Consider the following 21065-nt stretch of genomic DNA (forward strand, 5'->3'; position numbering starts at 1 on the left):
ATTTTAAAAAGGGGACAACAAATTAAAACTCTACAAGAGATTCATAGGGGTGCAAACGCGAATCGAACCGAATATAATATAAAAATATTAATATTTGTGTTTAAGTTTAAAAAATATATATAATATTTAAATTTAATTTAAAAATAGAAAATATAATAATTTTGGAATGACCGTGAGTTTAGTTTAAATTATTTTCAAGTATAATTGAATTATAATTTGAAATAACTTAAATTTGAACTCAATTTATTTATTTACATTTTAAATTGAGTATATCAACTCGTGAATAATTAAATAAAATATTATAAATTTTAATTCTGTTTGTAAAAAAATTATGGAGGGGATTTTTTTAATCAGTAAAACGCGTCAGTGACGTGGCACATGCAGCCTACTAAAAAAAGATCGACCAATCTAAAATAATTAACATTCCAATTAATCCTCCGGCCTCCTCCCTTCCGGAGAAAGAAAGGGCGGAATGGCTGCGACGACGGCTGAGCAAGCAGCGGCGAACCCTGCCTTGGCGCCGGACGTGGAGTCGCCGGCGCAGCCCGGCCTGGATCTGGCGCAGTTCGCGGCGGGATGCTTCTGGAGCGTGGAGCTCGCTTTCCAGCGCTTGGAGGGCGTGGTCAAGACCGAGGTGGGTTACTGCCAGGGCCACCTCCCCGATCCCACCTACAAAGACGTCTGCGGCGACAACACCGGCCACGCCGAAGTGGTCCGCGTCCACTTCGACCCAGCGGTCTGTCCCTACTCCAACCTCCTCGCCCTTTTCTGGTCTCGCCATGATCCCACCACGCTCAATCGCCAGGTGTGCCTCATCTCGACTAATTGTTCGTCCTCTCTTTTGACATAGTTCTATCCATAGTTTGTAGAATCGCGATCCTACGCAGGATCGATTTAGGGTCAGGATCGGATCGGCCAGGATCGGATCGTAGAATCGTACGATCCTACCAAAAACCATTAAAATTTTATTATACATGATTAATAATTGAAAAAAATACCTAAAAAACTCATTTACATATAAATAAATAATTAATTTTGTATATATATATATACAATTATTTACACTCAACACATCAAATTACATTACTACATGTACAAATTTAAATTAACTTGTAATTCAACTATCATTCTCGCATAGTAATAATATTTATATTTTCATATCATAAAATGAAAGAATATAAAATATCTATTAACACAATAATAATAACACATATAATGTCAAAAATATTTCCTTGATTTATAAGATAATTCAATTTAAATGTCAACAAAACATCTAACGTATATAACAAAAGCTGTTGAATCCTTTGATTCAAATATGAATGCCGGAAATAATCTTCTAAAGACTGGTTGATGCCACACAATACTAGACAATAGGCATCCAAAAACTTATTATTTTGAGAAAAATAAATGACAGAATATTATTGATAAAAAACCAACTCAAAAATAATTAAACATATATTTAAATAATTTAAAACTCTAATAAGATGAAAAAAAAAGATAATGGTTAAGGATAAACTTTGAAATTTATTAAAGATCTCTGAACGAGCTTTAATTTGATATATTATAGGCCCCGTGGTTCAATCCGAGTCAAAAGTTATGACCTCTCAAAGCTTCCACCGATCCTGCTCCGATTCTGCTCCGATCCTGCTCCGATTCTACCGATTCTGCTCCGATCCTACCGATCCTGCTGCGATCATACTGCAAAAACGATTCTGCACGATCCTGGATCGATTTTGGATTTCCGGATCGTAGGATCGTACGATCCTACGATCCGGATCGCGATTTTGCAAACTATGGTTCTATCATTTGTTCTGTAGAGGAGATCAATCGAATTAGAATGAGCCTCTCCTGAACACCAAAATCGATTCTTTTCTCCTCTTTTTTTATTAGTTTCAGTATCTGGAAGGATCTAGGTGAGTAGATCCTTGACAACTCATTGTATACCGATTCTCACAGTATTCGGGACTATCAAGCAAAATAAATGTTTAAACAATTGATCGGAAAGAATAAATCAACCTGATTTTAGGAAAAATGTTTAGTTTTAAGGTATACCAATTCAATCGTGTATTCGTTCCTTTACCTTAACCATACATTTGGAAGATGTCTCGGTTTTGACAAGTTTTTGTAGAACAAGCCACCTGTTGGTTAGGGCTTTATTAACTCTTGTAAATAAACAATCTTTATTTTAATATAATTCAATTCGGTTTGAGATTACTTTGTCTTTATACCCATGCTAGATGCATAGATAAAGTACTTGAATATACTATAGTAAAATGTGGTAGTACATATGATGACCATCATGAAATATATCAATATTCACTTATATTCTAAATATGTTCCTAGTTAATTGGGTTGCCTAATAAATAAGGATAAAAGACCGTTCAAGCTAGAGACTAGCATCTGTGATGTAGTGTATCACATTTCATTGGTAAGAGCATAGAGATGTTCAAACATACAGATGAGTGATCATACGATGAGTTCATCGAACATCCCTCACACAAATTTTTCAAGTGGTTATCATTTATCGAGTGGATAAGTCTTTGGTTGTGGTTGTACATTAGTAGTCCTTATGACCCGAGACAACACTAAGACTCTATGCTGGGCTTTACTTTGACTCAATTACCGACTCCATTAGGGTTATTAGGTAGTGAGATTGGGTGTAGTAACGAAACATGTAAGAGTTAGTGTATTGTAATTAGGGATTCACCACACACCCACGGATGTGGATATCCTATGTAATATATTATTTTATAGTGTATGAAGTCTTTGATCAAAGCTGTAAGATATGCTTTAGGAAATGAGTTTCCTAGTTGCACATGTGATATCACTATATGATATATCACATGGTTGTCAAATCAATATACAACCCTTGATGTACCATTGGATGTAGATTCGACCGAGATATATGAGATGAAGGGATCAGACTGTACATTAACTATAATCGACTGATTCTTACCGGCACTATTCAGTGATACCTAGGTAGTACTGCTAGACGCTCTTACCATGATTCGTTGGATATTAATCAGAATTATTTCTAACATCCTATAATTAAGGAGTTAATCATAGGATGCGGTTATTAAGGGTATGCCCGAATAAAGGACGAGTATAACCCTAAATCACAAAGAGTTGTGAACTCATGGCTAGCTGTTTCTCTGAGCCATTGAGGGTCACACAAGTATTGGTTTTCTTATTTCTCGTTGAATTCGGCGAATAAAGTTTGATGTGATCAAATAGTGAATTGACAACTAAAATTGATATGATCAAATGTTATGATTCATAAAAGAGGTTGTGTATGATTTCCAGTTAAAGGAAATAAGGAGAGTGGAAGAGTTCCAGACAGAGTCTACAAATCATATTTATGTTATTGCAATAGCAAGGAAGTGTGCTTGCCGCGTCAACGATATTGGATCGTTGATATAATTACAATGAACTCACATTATTGTGTTCTAGAAAAGTTATAAAAATCCAATAGACAAAGATGGAAGAGGGACAATAGGTCTTGAAAGCCTAAGCCCATTATAATCACATTAATTTTATCTAAAATTATGAGAAGAGAAATAAGATGAGAAGAAAATTAAGACTTGATTCAAATATCATGAGTTCTGTTCTCTTCACCCTATTGGCCAATTTTCTCCACAACTCCACTCCTCCATGAAGTTCACGGCAGCCACCTCTCCTTGGAGAGAAGTATGAAAGCCAAACAAAATGATTATCTTCTCTTTGAAGAAATTGGGACAGCACTTTTTCCTTCTCTTTGGAAAATTTGGCAGCCACACTTTTCTTCCTTGGAGAGAATCAACCTTTTGAGCCTTCCTTGGAGAGTTGAGGAGCAAAGCTTTTTATTTTCTTCCTTGAAAATTGTGGGTGGTAACCTCTACGCTTCTTCCGTGGAGAATTCAAACAACAATTCTTTTCTTCTCCTTGGAAAATTCGGACAACCATACTCCTCGGAGAATTTTGGCAACCATCATCACTAATTTCGGCAGCCCCTCTCAAAGGAAGAAGATAAAGATCTTCTTCCCTTTCATCCATCGAAAGAGTACCATCTCCTTGTCGCTAGTTTTTCCTTCTCCGAGAAGGATTGTTGCCGCCCACCTTCTTTCAGATTTTTGGGAGGTGCAGTCCCTTGTTGAGAGCTACTTGGTAGCCCCTTGTGAAGGGGTTAATTGGGCAGCCCCTTCCTCATCTTCGAGGAAGACATTTTCTATCGTCTCGACGAAAAATGACACTTGATCTCTAGTGCGATCAAGTGTTGGAAAGAGGACTCCGATCGTAGACCGGATTAGAGGAAGCATGAGCTCGTGACAAACAACCAAGAGTTATTCCGCTAAACCCAGAATAGTTGGAGTCATCTCCAAACAAAGGTTGTTTTTGGAGATATGTTTTTCACTTGTACTTTAATTCATATGTATATTGATGCATATGTTAATAGTTTTATTTAGATTATGCTTAAATGATCTAATATGTTTATCTTAGATAGTTTAGCATATGTAAATAAAATGATTAAATTGCCATCAGATGAATTATTTACTTAATAGTTTATCTTTTCTATGCTTTTAGGATCTTGCTTGAATGATTAGATTGTAATGCATGCTTAGATTAAAAATCATATTTATGTTTGTTTTAAAAATCAATACGAACACTCCTTTGATTTAATTATTAAAGCATAAAATAAAATTTTAAATTTCCATTGCACATATGCATGTAGAATAGAAACACGATATCCAAATTTAGAATCCGGTTCCAACACTTAATTGGATCACTGTCTCATATATTTTTATGTATAACTATTTTTTTTGCTAATTAATTAAACTCAGCACTAGTTCTAGTTGGTCTTAGACTTTGTCGTCTCAATAGATAGTGCCCAAATGAGATTAATATCTAAAAGAAACTAATGTCTTAATCATAGGCAATGCATCAGATTCACACAAGCACTTGACGATCGGGTATCTGGTAATGATGAACTGTTTTGGCAGGGAATCGATGTAGGCACCCAGTATCGGTCAGGGATATATTACTACAATGAGGAGCAAGCTAAATTTGCAAGGGAATCTTTGGAGCAAAAACAAACGCAACTGGAGAATGAGATTGTGACAGAGATTCTTCCAGCAAAGAAGTTTTACAAAGCAGAAGAATACCATCAGCAGTACTTGGAGAAGGGTGGTAAAGAAGGAGCAAAGCAATCTGCTAGAAAAGGGTGCAATGACCCGATTAGATGCTACGGTTGATGACCAACATGGAATGGTTAAGTTTGGTATGGTCTTCTACCCATATCATCCTATAGAATTGATCCTGATTGATCGCTATCTTTAATAAAATAAAGCATGCAATTTTTCATTTATTAGTTTGAATTTTGGTAAGTGGATAGTGCTTGATGAGTTAAGTGCTCTAGTTTCATTACTTTGTTTTACTACTTTGAAGATCTTTCTTATGCAAAGAGTTGAAAGAACAAAAGTTCCTTCTGGTTGCTGGTACATGCTACTCTTTATTTTCATTTAAAAGAGGAGAGCAATGCATATGGTCTCTAGTTTTTTGCATTATGTAATTTGCAAGATATCATCTGAAGTTCATACTGTTAGAATTACGGGGATCACAACAAATAGGTTAAGGCAGAATTTTTACTATTCATATTCATTCTCCTCTTGGATTTTCCTATATGCATCAGCTTCCAACAACACTTCTGTAATTCCATACTTCAGAAAAGAAACAAAAATAGTGTAGCCCAGAAAGATGAAGTAGAAGTAGACAGTTCAATCCTCGTTAAATTATCAAAAAGACATTACATTATCATTCCATTCTGTCTTATTTAAAGTATTAATATAGTTGCTTGCACCAAGATGTTGCAATCCTAAAGAATCCAAAGTTTTGGATGTAGCAAACTTATAAACTAGCAGCTAAATTTCTTCTTAGGCATCTGCATACATCTTCAAAGATCATTAGACTTGCAGTTGTAGTTAAATTGGGTTGGGAGATGTCTTTGTAGGATAAGATGCTCGCATGGCAATGCCACATAACCCCTCCTTTGCTGAGATCCCTCTATTCATCCTTATATACCCTTGCTCACCCCACTCTATTCCCCATGAGTTCTTCACTATCCAATACTTCGTCCCATCGGGAGTTGTTCCATACCCTACGATAGCAACTCCATGGTCTAAATTGGTTCCGCAATTCCCTGCAAAGACACCCTGTCGTAGACGAAAGTAGCCAAGCATGTTGGTTAAAGCATATTAGAACGAAACAATGTTAACTGACTGCAAATTACTTGAGAGTAGAACTGGAACTCTTTGCCACCCCCTGCTTCTATAGCAACTGATACAGGTTGATTTGCCACAGCTTTCATCAAAGCTTCCTCATCGTTGATGGGAACATCCTCATGCCCATCGATCACAACAATGTGAGAATTTTCCTGTAACATGTTCTATTAGTGAACTATAATTGAATTGGTTATATATTTGGATTTGAAGCTATATGTTAGATACCTTTTGAAGGTTACATTTGTTTTGTTTAGCAGCGTAAGGGTAAGCTTCCTCGGTGGTTATTCCACCATTTGTTTTGATGAAGTTGAATGCATCACCCATTAGACCTCCGTTGCATCCTTTATTAGTGTTAGTGTCACAATCGACAAGTTCTTGCTCCGATAAGGATACGAGTTTATTAGTTTTAATCTGGTTTATCCCCTCTACTGAAACCACAGTCGAGAAGGCCCAGCAACTCCCTAGAATGTTTGAACGAATTGTCAGTATCCTTGTGTAAAACTAGAAATCAATAGCAATGAAATTAGATTATAAATCAAGCTCACCACATTTGCCTTGATCCTTGATGCCGGTGACCGCGCCCTTCTGCCTCCAATCAACGGCACTGGGGAGGTCAGTTACATTCTCATACATGAAGCTCCCCTTGCCCGTTCTGCTTTCTCTGAACAAGCTATGGCGGTCAATCCTCGATCCAGTATAGGTACTCCTGAACTCGTCCCTTGTCATGTCTCCAAACTTATTTAAGCTCAGGGTATAGCCCTTCTCCATCTTGTTGGACTCATGTATATACTTGGCATTCTCCTTGAAGACATCGAAGCGCAAGTGCTTCTCGTAGTGGCTTCGAGCCACACCATGGTGACTCTGCCATCTCTCATACAAGTTCCATAGGTTCTCCTCCGTCGCGAGATCCTCCTCACTGAAGGGGATGCCTTTACCTTGCCCCAAGGCCATTGCCATCACAGCCGCGAACAAGAATAGTGCCTTGCCCATTCTTGGCTAGTATATGCCTGAGTTGGTGCATGCTGTAAGGGAGAAGGGTTTATATAAGCTCCTCGCTGGGTTTCTGCCAGTGTGGAGAGATTAATGTTGATCAGGAAGTTTGTTGAGACCTTTGTCTTGACCTGGCAATGCTGGTGATGGAGAAGTGTGCTACTGTTAGAGATGAACTTGATGTCTGAGGATTAAAGATTTATGGCATCAACAAGTGGATTGTTAAAGCTGGTAGCTCTGCAAAACCGTTCTTGTCCTCTTTCACTTACTATTCACACTATTGTGAATGAGAATGACCACAAGTGTTCTTCTACTAATGGATTGACTCACTCTTTTGTGTGAAGGGGAATGCCAAGGAGTTACTAGTGTTCTTCTACTAATTAATGGATTGACTCGCATCGTAATCACTAATCACTTTTTTTTTCCAAATGTATTAACATTGTATATATGTATTATAATGATATAAACATGTAGGAAATATCAATGTGTCTTATAGTTTAATTTCTTTAATTTTGTATTGAAACATACTATGTGTATCTTATAGTCTGTAATTTCATTTAATTGATTGGTTAATTAATTTTTTTAATATTAAAATAGCACATCTCTAGCTGAGGAGCGAAGATTTAATACAATTATTAAACTACTCAACGCTAAAAGGATCACTTCTATGTAAACATTTCAACGTAGAAGTTCAATGATTTCATCATTGAAATTAAATCCTTACAAAAGACTAAATTTGTTTTAGAACTATAAACTTCGGCTTATGCATGGGTTATTTTCATAAATCTTACTCTATCACTATGCATGGGTTATTTTCATGAATCTTTCTCTATTACTATGCAATTGTACTTTGATTTATATATGTGATTCCAACAAAAAGGGAAAGAACGTGAAATAATTTTTCTCTAACCAAAAACATATAATATCTGTAGAGAGAGAGGATTTTTTTTATCCAGAGTGATAGCTCGAGCGCAGCACGCATGGGCGATTGAGTGGTCAAGATGCCACGACTAGTGCCCCACGCACTCAATCGTACACGGGGCACCCCTCAAGATATCAAAACCCTATATATATCCTAGACGTTGTCTAGGTTTAGTTTTTTGTTTTTATTTTTTTATTTTTTTTTTAATTTGAGATTTAGCCATTTAGGGTTTTACCTTGGTGGTATGCATGATTGTGCGTCACCCAGATTTTTTTTGACTTAGGATTTATCCATTTAGGATTTAAGGGTTGAGTTATAGTATTAAGCAAAAAAAATTTTTTTGAGGTGCTCATGGAGTGTGTACAGTGTAAGGTGTGCGGGGTAACAAAACCCTCTCTCTCTATATACATGATGCTGACTTAGCTTGCATACGTCCCATGCGCACCTAAGTGGTCGGGCATCCCAAGTGAATGCATTTGAAGCGCCCTGAGTCACTTCCGAGTACCCCCCCTCTCTCTCTCTCTCTCTCTCTCTCTATATATATATATATATATATAGAGAGAGAGAGAGAGAGAGAGAGAGAGATTTCTTATCTTGCACAGTCGTTCAGTGGACAACGCATGAGCGACTCTTAGTGAATCTGAGCACCCCGAGTGGATTTCAACCACTCGGGGCGTCCGGAAGTGATTCGAACGTCTGAATTCACTAAGAGTCGTCTAGTGTGTGTATATATATATATATATAGGATTTAGTATTTAGGCTAAACGAAGTAAAAAAAAATACACATGGTACACATAGGATTTGCCTATAAGGTATAAGGTAAGTAGGGTATCAAGATTATATATATATTGTTGTGGGGCTCTCAAGTGTCCACATCGACGTGCCCCCTTAGGCACCTATGGCAGGTGTGCTGGCTCTCAAAGCCTTTTATATATATATATATATATAGAGAGAGAGAGAGAGAGAGGGAGAGAGAGGGGATATGCTGAGCACTTACCGTGCACGCCTACGTTGTGTGTGTGTGTGTATATATATATATATATATAGAGAGAGAGAGAGAGAGAGATCTGATATGTTGAGCATCGACCTTGCACATCTACATTGTGCAACTGAGTGATGCAGAGCACCTGAAAATGACTTGAGTTGAGATTCCCCGTTCACTTCTGAGTGCCCCACATCACTCAGTCATGCATCGCAGGTGTGCGCGACCGATGCTTAGCATAATAAATCTCTTTCTATATATGTAAGCATCATAAGATAAGCATATATATATGAAGAGGATGACGTTGCACACACCCCGTGCGCGACAGGCATGGACGACTAAGTGCACTTCCGAACGCCCTAATCATTTTCGAACATCCCACTCACTTAATTGCACACAGCACATCGCACACGGGTGTGCAGGGTAACACCCCTGTATATATGAAATTGTTTAAAGTTTGACTTAATATGAAATGAAATGAAATTGTTTGAAGATTAACTTAGTTTAGAACATGACGCATGCCTATACAACCACTAACAGCATGTATGTCACTCTTGATCATAAAAAAAAAACATTGGAGTTCATTAAACAAAAGGGACCATGAATGTGGCATTCATTCTGTAAGATGTTTTGCAGAATCACTCATCTTGTTTCTTTGAAACAGATGTGATGCGCCATAGAAGACCGCCAACAAGGTTGTTCAACGAGTGCGATGCCATAGGAACGATGATGCTTGAGGAAATAATCGCTGCGAGGCCATAGGCAAAGCCAACACACGTTGCCCTGAATGAATGAGAATCCACAAAAGGTTAGTTCTATAGAAACAAAGATGTTTACAAAGCAAATTTTGTGGACATTAAACATCCAAGACGTCTGCTTCTCGATGGACCAGCTGCTCATAAATTTATATACAACGATATGAAGTCAAAAGTCTCAACTAGTTTTTCGTTCGAAATTCGATCTGTTTAATATCACTAAGCTGCGTTGGCATATCTCAGTTAATATCTCAGCCAAGGTCCCCAAGAATTATATGAAGGCCTTCTGCCATGTTATCCTGCAAGATGATAGCATTTATGACGATAGGGTGAGGTGCGCCAAGTTCGGTGATCTACTTGACGTGGATAGCAGAGCGACACAGCAAATCTAAAAGTTTCAAATCTTTATTTGTGCCGCCAACTTCGGCCAATCAAGAGTCAATTTTAGCAATGGAATGTGTTTCACAACAGCAAGCTCGTATGTTTCAGTGAAAAATTCTGCTGATAGTCCAACCGCACCATAACCTCACAAAAGAGGGCAGAGCATGTTAAGGGAATTAGATTTCTCCCTCAAACCAAATCAACAAGGTGCTCTGTCAAGTGCAGAAGTGGGCATCAATGCCATTGGTTACGCTTAGGCAGTTAGGGGTCAAGCTGCTTATGAGATTGTTACTGATACAGGTATGCCATTTCTTTCTATTGGTTCCTCTGCCTCAACAAAAGATGCCAACAAAATCATCTGAGTGAAGAAAGAGTTAAAATTTGACTTCATGAACCTTCTTCAGAGATCGGAAGAAGATAGGAACAAGATTATCTTCTCTACTCCTTTTAACAACTCAAATTGCGGCGAATGATAAATGCTCTCAAGATGCTTACCATACCAACTTGCTAACGGTGGTAATTAGATTTGGGAAACCTAGAAGGAAAACATTCCTGCAATAAAAAAGGATGTATGCGGCTTGTCAAGTAGATTTTGTATAATGTTTGTGACTGCCTTGAGATGAGGTCATGATTATTAAAATCAACTAGCAATTGCATCGAGGGTTCAAGTTAATCTGACCGATAGGAAACTTCTATGGGACCGGGTCAGACTGGTCGACCCAGGTCCGGTTTTATCTGGTTTAACATTTTGAGAGTTCAAGTTACTCAAATTTTCTCTCTTTGCTGCCTCTCTTAGGACCTGTGTATTTATTTGGTTGGACGGGAGGAGAAGTGTTCAAAAATAAGTTACATTATGAAGGATGGATGGAATTAATAGTTTAAATGTTTATAATACACATTCTTTGGGGAAGGAGTAGGTACGATCAAAGGTGTCTTGGCCATTTTAAACAAGGGGAAGATGAAAATGTCCTACTATACACCGCAATTTTTATCCTTTCCTCTTCTCGTCTCTTCCTTTCCTTTCCTCCCCATCTGATCGAATACACACAACCTTTGGCTGTACTATAAAGCTTCACTTTTACCATTTCCTTGTGAAATGAACTTGTTCGCTCACCCTTCTCTCTTTCCCTTGTAAAAAGAAGACGAAGAAAGGAAAACCTGCCAACACCAGTATCTCTATGTTCTATCTAGATTCTCTGAAGATTAAACCTTTTACTGGAAGATATTGCGAACGAGGTACCAAAATGTTGTTTTTATTTAGCAAGAGTTCTAAAAGAACTTTAAAGCTAGATTTTTAGCAATTGTATTTGAGATAATTACCAGATTGCATATGAATATCTCCTTCCACCCCCTAAATGAAGAACTCCGAAAATAGCTCCAACTAGCAGAGAACTCATCCAGTTAAGCCCAAACAGCGGCAGCAATGCCCCACGGAAAAGGAGCTCCTGAAAAAATATTTATAGGTGTGTAGAAGCATGCAGAAACAAGAGTGAAAATTCGAATGACAATAACACACGACATAGGGACCAACAAGCATTCAAGCCCGGAGGTAAATTCCAGCATAAGTGCACCAAACTGTCTAGAAAGAACTTGAAGCAGCAGTTCATTACCTCACTAATTCCAGGCAAAAATGCCACCAGAACATAATCCAAAGGCTCAAGCGAACTGAGGATCTGAAAAACAAAGAATAATTTAAATCATGTTCAAATGGACAAGGTCTTAACCTTTTGTTCCTATATTGCGATAAAACTTCTTAGCTTGCTCTGTCTCCAGATGACAGAAATGAGAATGGTTGAAATGGATCTGAATAATTTGGAAAAAGATATCTAGATTTTTTTTTAATGCAAAAGTTTATCTATGTTTGTCATGCAAGGTTTGCATCCCCAAGCAAAAACCAGATAAACAATAGGTAGAATTTCATTTTATGCCAGAAAGTCTACACTCTTGCAAAATTTATCTAGAAAGACTGAACAACAGTTCAGAAGCTAGGAGAAATCCAATCTACTACAACTACAAGACCAGTGCCATCAGAAGGAAACAGATCAAATAGCAAGAGAACACAAAACTGCAGAAACACTAGCAGAAAACTCCTATTCAATTTGGCACAGCTCCTCAGTAAAAACTGCAAAACTTCCTGAGTCTCTAATTTGGTATAATGCTTCCCAAAGTTTAACTTTCATTGAAAAATGCCTCTGAGTTTCGTTTTTCTTTTTGTGAAGTGCCCCTTTTCCTCCTTATATTTTACAAAATCATAGTCAAGGTAGGGGCTAAAGGATCGGATTGTAAGAAGATCTAGGGGCACCAGTGAAGCTAAAAACTACAAGGGGGGATTTTAACAATAATGAAACTCCAGGGTATTCAGAAAAGATAGCTACCCTTTAGGGAATATAATGATCTTTTTTCTTAAACAACGTTATGTTGAATATTGTATAAAATAAAGAAAGAATCCTAGAATATTTTCTAAAAACCAACCATACTTGCTGATTCGCAGCTTCACTTGATTTTGAAAAATCTGGCCATGTCTTCAATAGAATATATCGGCTAGATGATATCAGGATCACAAGTGCCAAGATCAATTCAAGATGCCACATCTCAAAATCAACTGCAGTGAAGCCACACAGCCATAAAGAAAAAAAAAATGAAGTGAAATCCTTGACACAATCAACAAGTTTTTGACAAAGTAATTTATTGAGTATGCCATGTGAATTTTGCTGCTAAATATCAAAATGGAGTATCAAACACTTACATGATAATCCTGATGGGTTGACTACTGCCCATCCTTCTGCAGATGCAAGATGGGTTAACTAAATACAAGAAAACAGAAAGCGTCATTTTGACATGAAAAAATATCTCAAGAAATTTCTAGTTGAAAAAAGATTTTGAGAGAGCAGATAGCTCACTCAATGTTATAGATTTAAATTAATATTACAAAAGTCACTGAAATAAACCAGAATAAATCTTACAAAAGTCACCCATATAAACCAGAATACATAGGCTATTGCAATAGATTGACTTAAGGCAGATTATAGAGTCAAGAATTATGAAAAAAAAGAGAGATCAAAAGCTAGTGCAGCAGATTTGGAGAATGTAGCAAATTATGTTTCTAGATGCAATGTAACGCAGTGAACGCAGAATATTGAGCCCCAGGCATCGTCCGGCATTCGGATCCTCCATAGCCACAGAGAATTGAGCCAAACTAGATCAGCTGGATGACAGCTCCTACCAAAGATAATTACAGAAAGCTGGAACCACAAACTATGAAGCCAAGCTCGTATAAAGGTGCAGAATTTTTAGATATTTGTTTCACCTTAACCAGCCATTGAAGTAGCTCGTGTTGGAATGACCTCGTGTCCCTGGCAACATAGGCAGTGATACCACATGGATGCATTTCTGTGAGATTGATAACCATCTAGAGAAGAAGCCCTATTTATGAACGTTTCCATGTGTCTAACGAACTGCCGGAAATCACCTGAGCAGAGGATCGAGCAAGTCATGTGGTGGAGGTGGAAGTCACAATGACGTTCCCCTTAGGCAGGGTAACTCTTAGCCTTCCCCTTCAAAGCAAGACTAACCCAAAGTAGTCTACAGTCTAAAGTGTGCTGGTTGGCCAGCGCCTTGGAGATTGCAGCTTGCTCAGTGAAAGAGACAAAGTTGAATACCACTTGGAGGAGAAACCCCTAACTATGTAGGCACAACTACTCACCCGCAGGAACTAAAATGCTCCCATCCCAAAATTTTAATGCAGGAGTGTTCCATCCCATATTTCATACAAAAATCATGCTGGCTACAAGCCACCTTGCTCTGGTTAGAAGTTTGGTCAAAACGTCAAATGAGTTTCTCTGACTTGGTGACACTCCCTCTCTCTTCATCTCGATATATAACTATCAAAGCATTTATACACAATTCATCTTGAAGATAAAACAGAATAGAAAACCAATTACTTGATAAGCTATTCTTAACACATGTCCATGGTCAATATGCAGCTTTGTAAAACTGCTGGTTCTTTGCATGAGATGTAATCAAGGAGATCCATAATAAAATTATTTATCTTCTTGGTTTTTTCTATTTGAATAATTCATTTATACCATAATCTAAAGTGAGAAAATAAACTGACCTGCCGAAGAATTGCACCTAGAGCAAGTAGCAAGCATGATGTACCAATGCAAGCTTGAAGCACTTGATGTCTTCTAGGGCTAGGATATTTATCAGCAGACACTTTGGTGCTGGAGGTAAAATTTGCTTTATCATCTGAAGGTACCTCATTTGGTATTCTTTTAAGTTCTTTCAGAGGCAATTCTTTTATTGGAAAAGTTTTGGAAGATTTTCCATCTTTTCTAAATTTCTTTTCAGATTTCCCTGATGCAAAAACTTTCAGTTGTAGCCCATGGCCCTACGGAATATTCACAAGAACTGTGTTTAGATTAGCCTAATAAATGATAAAAATGCTTGCCCAAAAAGTGTAAGCTGCCAATGCAAATAAAACACAGGTGGTACTTACACAGCATATACTAGTAGACAGAAACTTTGTTCCAGGAAAAGGGCTATGACAACACTTCCTACTTGCCAATAAGTCTCTTCCATCTAAGGAAGCAAATCCAACTCATATCAACTGAGATAAAAGCAAAACGATAGGCTAATTGATGAAAGAGACACTTGGATTCCTATCCAAGTTATATAAACTCAAAGATTTTTTTAAATCAGTTAAGTTAACCTCTTCTTTGTGAAATTAGCATCGAGTGAATTCTTTGAGGAGTCTAATAAAGTTCACAGTAAATAGAGATTGACTTGCTATCATACAGTAGTTGTTTGACAGATTTGCTAGAAAAGTTTCCTGCTTTTTTGGATATATTAGTAATGCATGTTTAAAGTTTATACTATACATTCATAAATTTTATTATTTCATAAAGTCTACAAATTATTGTTAGTATTTTAGTTATCACAATCATAGCATTTTGTTACAAAATGCTAGCTAAAAGTCTAGGATTTATCTTGGTTATATTTTCCTGTACTCATATAAAGTATCTTAAACCTTTTTCCTCTTCAGTTGCCTTTGAATTCTATTCATGGTTGCTACCAGTGTCAAATTTCCTGAAAAAAAAATGAATCTAGCCGTCCACAAACACTAGTTGCACAAACCAATTTGCTACTATAGTCTTCATGACATGGTAGTTTCAATGGCATCAACAAGTTTCCTGGTGCAAAAAGTATATAGTATCTTCTAACAGGTTAGCCTTACATTTTCAGCAGTAGTTCTCTTGTTTCTAAAGAATGGTTCCCATGTAAACTACTATTTTCTGCTACACTGCATCTTGAACAGAAATAGCAAATGGATACTGAATCACGGCTAATTAATGCTAAATTTAGTATAATAAGTTCTTAATTTGCTTCTCATTGTCTTCTGAACAACTCTGTTACTGCACTGTTGTTTTACCGACCCACATATTCTCGTATCCATAATCCTTATGATTGGATTAAGTTGTTTACCAAATCTAAATGTAATAACTTAAGTTATACAAACCTAACAGTAACTGGTCTAGTGAAAGCCGAAATGAGCTATGCGACAAGGATTTACAAATCAGGACGGCAAATAACATCTCTAAAACATTGAATCCAAAATGAAAAAAACATAAAAATGAAATTCTTCTTGAAATATAAACCCTGACCAATATCTTCATATATTTTCTATTAAATATTTAAATCTTGTTGCATTGCCCTCCAACAACCCATAAAAGAGAAGGAAAGGAAGAGGGGGGAAAACAAGAAGAAGATAAGCGCGAGAGGACTACCAACCTCCAGAACTGAACAAGAGATGGTAACTCGAACAAGAAATCCCGCATGCCATCAACATATAAAAAACACCTTTCGCTTATTGTTTCTATGGCAGAGGCATGATGTCGTCACACCTTCGGAGAGGGGGAAAGCAGACGGCTGCTCGATCTCGGGAGAGGAAAGGAGCTCGCTTCCCGCATCATCAGGCAGGCGCTGAGGGTTGAGATCGCAACTTCAGAATAGCGTAATCCTCGACTGTTCGCGACCAAATAGCAGCGGCGACGGCCAATGGCGGTGGAATGAACGCGAGCCGGCGAGATATTTGTGGCCATCGGAGAGGGTGCAGTGGCTTTTTGCACATATACCCTGACTGGCATTTTACTAGGCGGCACACCCAAAATTATAAATTACTAATTAGACCATAGACTGTTACCATTTCAAAAGTTGTCCTTCGCTCATCTACATTTCTCTAATATTTTTAAAAATATTTCAATTACCAAAATAATATGTATGAACATGAAAAACTGAGAACCAATGGAAATATTTTTGTTGATACTTAAAAAATATGTAAATACTTTTATCTTTAGTGGTTAAAATAAGAACATTAATAAGTTCTTTTACAATGAAAACACTGAAAACTCAATTCACATGTATTTTTTTTTCCAATATATGTTCAAAACCCACCTAATATAATTAAGCAGAAGAACATGAAACTATCTCAATTAATTAAGATTAATCTGAACTGTTAAACTAAGCCGACGTTGAATCACAGGAATAATTCAACGAAGATATCTAGAAAACTTAGCGTGAGAAGCTGCTAAGTGGTAATTTTACCTTTTGCCTCCTCCTTATTAATTTGGTAGATTTATCTCGACTTTAGTTATTATTTTATTATTTTCTAAAAATATTATAATATATAGTGAATATCTTTGTATATTATTGTGTATAATTTAATAATCACTGTGTTTCAAAAGGGGGTACAATTGATAATATAATTTATTATTTTTATGTAAGGGTGACTAGTTTTTGTTATTAGTTTTGATATCTATATAAATCTCTCTTTTTTAATAAGCCCTACATTATAATATAATTTATTAGCCTCTTTTTCTTTTACCATCACTTTCTCTCCTTTTCCTTCTTTTTGTTAGCATTTTATTTACATTCTTTACTTTATTCACTTGGTATTAGATCAAATTCTTAAAAAAAAAAAAATTATCTTCAAAATTCTTTGAGACAGCTGTAAACGAATTACAATATCTTGAGTTTCAATCGTCGGATTATTTTGAAACTATAAGGAAATACTTCTCACATCTAGGACTACATTTTTAACGATGAAGATCAAAATTTAAATCATTTAAGCCCACTTGATGATTACAAAAATGACTATTGATTCTAGAACATGTATTACTTTTATTGTTATAATTATGGTAAAAGGCGAATACGCTCACCCCCAGCGCCCCCGTCAATCCGTCTCAGGGTCAATACAGAGGAGGTAAATCACAGGCGGTTATTAGCCTTTAGAATAGTGACTAGCACATAAGGGAGATATTTAACTTGACTTTGCCAAGGTTCGAACCTCAGACCTCATTATGGCAACACCTCATGCGCTAGCCACTAGACCCATCCGAGGGGACGCTTTTATTGTTATAATGATAGATGCAAAAGATGATTCACTTCAGTTCATTAGTGTCCAATTGAATGGGCAAAATTACTCCTATTGGAGTTATGTGATGAGGACTTTTTTAAAAGACAAACAAACGTGGGGGTATATTTCGGGAACCTTTATCAAACATAATGATGATGAAATATGCCGAACAATTAAATGTTTGGAAAGTTTGCAATTTGAAAATTATCACTTGGATCAACAACTCTGTATTGCAATCAATAGGCCTCCAACCTATAAAGTATGAAATCGCTAAGGAAGTTTGGAATCACTTAGAGAGATTGTATACTCAATCTAATTTTGTAAAACATTATTAATTGGAGATATACATCCGTGTTCTACAATAAAATAGTATGTGTTCAGAAATTTTACTTTGCACTGTCTAACCTTTGGGATCAATTAGCACTTACTTACAAAATCTATAAAATTATGAGGTTAGCTCCATTTGTTGCTTGTAGGGAAGACGCTTGGTTCAATTTCTAATGGCTCTTTGAGATGATTTTGAGGGGCTTCATGGAATCATTATGCATCACAATCCACTTCCTTCTATTGACTCTATAATCAAATGAGCTGCTAGCCGAAGAAATTTGCCTAAAGTTTCGAGGTGAAAAAGTGAGCATAGAAAAAGAAAATTTTCCTCCTCCCAATTCTTCTATTTTTGTTGCCCAACCCAAACCTCCCTCCAACAATCAAAATAGATTTTAAACAAAAGTCGGTTATGATGGGTGCATTTTTTGCAAGCAAAAGGGTCATTGGAAGGCGCAATGTCCCAAGTTGCTAAATAGAATGCCACCACCACAATAGTCTTCTTCTTGGAAATCCGGTAGCTAACCACAACAACGATTTGACCAGTAAGCTATAAATAGACTTTTGGTCTCAGAAGTTTTGAACAACATTTTCTGTATTTGAGTATTTCCACTATGTTCTTCAAAGTTCTGTGCGTTCAACATTTTGTACGAGGCTTCTCCTCCTCCGACTTGTGTTGAAAAAGGAGTTGATTAGTTGAACTTCATTTACCTTAGATTAGCAATCTTCTCGGTTACAAACCAAGTAAATAATTTGTGTTTCGTACTTATTTTATGCATTTGAGTTTATTTTATTAAAGTGTTTATTTTAATCTAGCTATAAGTTTCGAGAAGGGTATACTTATTTTTTCAGGGAAATTCACTCTCTCTTGTCGGCCGCATGAGACCTACAAGTGATATCAAAACAAAATCATCTCAGAAGGACTAACCACTGACTAAAGCACAAAGACGATGGTCGGATCCAATATCTACTCGCTAAAATTTGAGAGAGACTTCGCAACGTAGAAAAAATGTATGGAAGTATTCTTCAAGACCGATTTCAAAATTTTGTTAATTATAAAATACGATTTTATAGCACCTAAGGATCAACAAGGAGTTGACAAAAAAGAATACATGTGGATGAAGAAGGAACAAGCCGACTTTGTGGTTAATGGCAAAACATAATTCCATCTTCTTAGCGCCCTTCCGCCCCAGGAGGTCAACCATATCGAAAGCTACAACTCTGCAAAAGAGCTATGGGAGAAATTCTTGGAACTTCACGAAGGCACTTCGGAAGTAAAATTAGCGAGATGAGATAACCTCTGAAGTCAACTGGCGAATCTTCGGATGAACAAGGGAGAGAAGGTATCTCAACTCCATGCTAAGATCAAAGATCCGATCACCCAACTCAACAACCTCGGAGAAAAAGTAACAAATTGTGACTCTTTAAGGTATACACTTAATGCCTTTCTGAGAACTCTAGTGTGGTCAACCTTAGTAGATATTTGCTACATCTCTAAGGACCTCGAGGTAAGTACACTTGAAATTTTATTCTCTACTTTTGAGCTTCACGAGTCTCGTTGTATAGATACTCAGGACATAGAAAAAATCAAATAATATTGTCCTAAAAACTAAAAAGGGAGAATCAGACGCCGACACTTCCCTTGACGATGACAAAACTATATTTATGGTAACAAAATTTAAGATTTTTTTTAAATTTAATAAATTGAATGAAGTGCATGCCAAGAAAAAAAAAAGGAAAAAAAGGGAAATGAGATGTTATCATTGCAATGAAGAAGGACACATCAAGGATGATTGTCCAAGACTGAACAAGGAGGACAAAGGCAAGGACAAAATGTTGGTACAATTTGCACTAATGATCTAATTCATGTTTTGATGAACGACAAGGGGATTAAAGTTGGAGTGTTTTGTGATCTAATTACTTTATCAAGTGTGCAGGAGTTGACGGGTCTGAAGGACCTGATACTAGGTTGAAATCTAGCTAGGTCTGCGAGACTCGATAGTTGTTACGAAGTCCAGATAGATCCTCAGGATCCGATATCTGGTAGGAAGTCCAGTTGAGTCCGCGGGACCCGACAATTGGCCGAAGTCCAGTTGGGTCTGTGGAATTTGACAATTGGCAAGAAGACCTGGTGGGTCAAAGACAAAGTCAAGCGACTGCAGTTGGTAAGTGGAGGTAAGCAACTGGAAGAGAGATTCAATGAGCACACATTCCCCGTTAAGGGAATTGTAGGTGTCAGTCCAACTTAGATCTATTTGAGAAGCCTAAGTTGAGATCTTTACTAGATCCTGATTTCGGGGAGATAGAATCTAATTACTACTACTATCCTTGTATATTATGATAACCTTAGTTTGCAGGATAATATATTTTTTGTTGTCTGGACTAACTCCTTTTACAGGAAAAGATGTTGCTAAAAAAGAGAGTTCGGGCGTCCGAACCAACCTCGCCCGGGCGGGCGCTAGGTGCCCAGGCGGACCCTAGGCGCCTGGACCAAAAGTTTCATCCCAAAACTGAGTTGGAGAACAACGATTGGCCAAATCCATATCAACGATCTAGGCACTAGAAGGGGGTCTGGACGCGGGGAAGTGGATAAACTTGATGGATCAAGTTTCGACGAGAGATCACCACGTCAACAGCGGTCTAGGCAACCAGAGGGGTCTCAGGCGCCCAGAATGAGCCTATATAAAGGCCTTCAACCAACAGCTTCAGATCAACACTTTCTATCTGGAAAAGCTCCTACAACGTTATAACGCTCCTCCGACAATCGACGATCAATATCTATTTATTTTCTCTGTTGATGGTAACATTTCTTATGTACTTAAATTTTGTAATAATTTGAACTATTAATGGAGTGACCAACGAAAGCACTCGACGAGTGCGAGCCTTGGAGTAGGAGTCATCAAAGGCTCCGAACTAAGTAAAAACTACTTGTGTTAGCGCTTAGTTTTTCTTTCTCCTTTTCTTCTCCTTATTTTTACTTCCGCTACGTAACTTGTTATTAATCACGATTTTTAACGATTCCTATTCAACCCCCTCCTCTAGC

The 21065-nt window shown here is 37.2% G+C and overlaps 3 protein-coding genes across 4 annotated transcripts; 1 reads left to right on the forward strand and 2 right to left on the reverse strand.

Moving 5' to 3' along the window:
- Positions 1–421: 421 nt before the first annotated feature.
- LOC121976999 (peptide methionine sulfoxide reductase-like) lies at positions 422–9949 on the forward strand. 2 transcript variants are annotated; one of them, XM_042529464.1, is made up of 3 exons: positions 422–805; positions 4977–5254; positions 9813–9949. In XM_042529464.1, exons 1-2 carry the CDS (start codon positions 473–475, stop codon positions 5226–5228), a joined length of 585 nt encoding a protein of 194 aa, XP_042385398.1. In that variant the 5' UTR covers positions 422–472; the 3' UTR covers positions 5229–5254; positions 9813–9949. The 2 variants fall into 2 exon arrangements, with proteins under 2 accessions (XP_042385398.1, XP_042385397.1); XM_042529463.1 differs by lacking the exon at positions 9813–9949 and having other exon boundaries at positions 4977–5540.
- On the reverse strand, positions 5955–7262 carry LOC121978748 (vignain-like). Its single transcript, XM_042531048.1, has 4 exons — positions 6800–7262; positions 6480–6715; positions 6263–6406; positions 5955–6185 (listed from the first exon to the last, which is right to left on the reverse strand). Exons 1-4 carry the CDS (start codon positions 7242–7244, stop codon positions 5955–5957), a joined length of 1056 nt encoding a protein of 351 aa, XP_042386982.1. The 5' UTR covers positions 7245–7262.
- Positions 9611–16407, reverse strand: LOC121976998. Its single transcript, XM_042529462.1, has 8 exons — positions 16075–16407; positions 14783–14865; positions 14399–14674; positions 13031–13088; positions 12762–12886; positions 11895–11957; positions 11605–11729; positions 9611–9931 (listed from the first exon to the last, which is right to left on the reverse strand). The coding sequence occupies exons 1-8, from the start codon at positions 16130–16132 to the stop codon at positions 9787–9789; spliced, it is 933 nt and encodes a 310-aa protein (XP_042385396.1). The 5' UTR covers positions 16133–16407; the 3' UTR covers positions 9611–9786.
- Positions 16408–21065: the final 4658 nt, after the last annotated feature.

The sequence above is a fragment of the Zingiber officinale genome, chromosome 4B (assembly GCF_018446385.1).
Source record: "Zingiber officinale cultivar Zhangliang chromosome 4B, Zo_v1.1, whole genome shotgun sequence".
Lineage (NCBI taxonomy): Eukaryota > Viridiplantae > Streptophyta > Magnoliopsida > Zingiberales > Zingiberaceae > Zingiber > Zingiber officinale.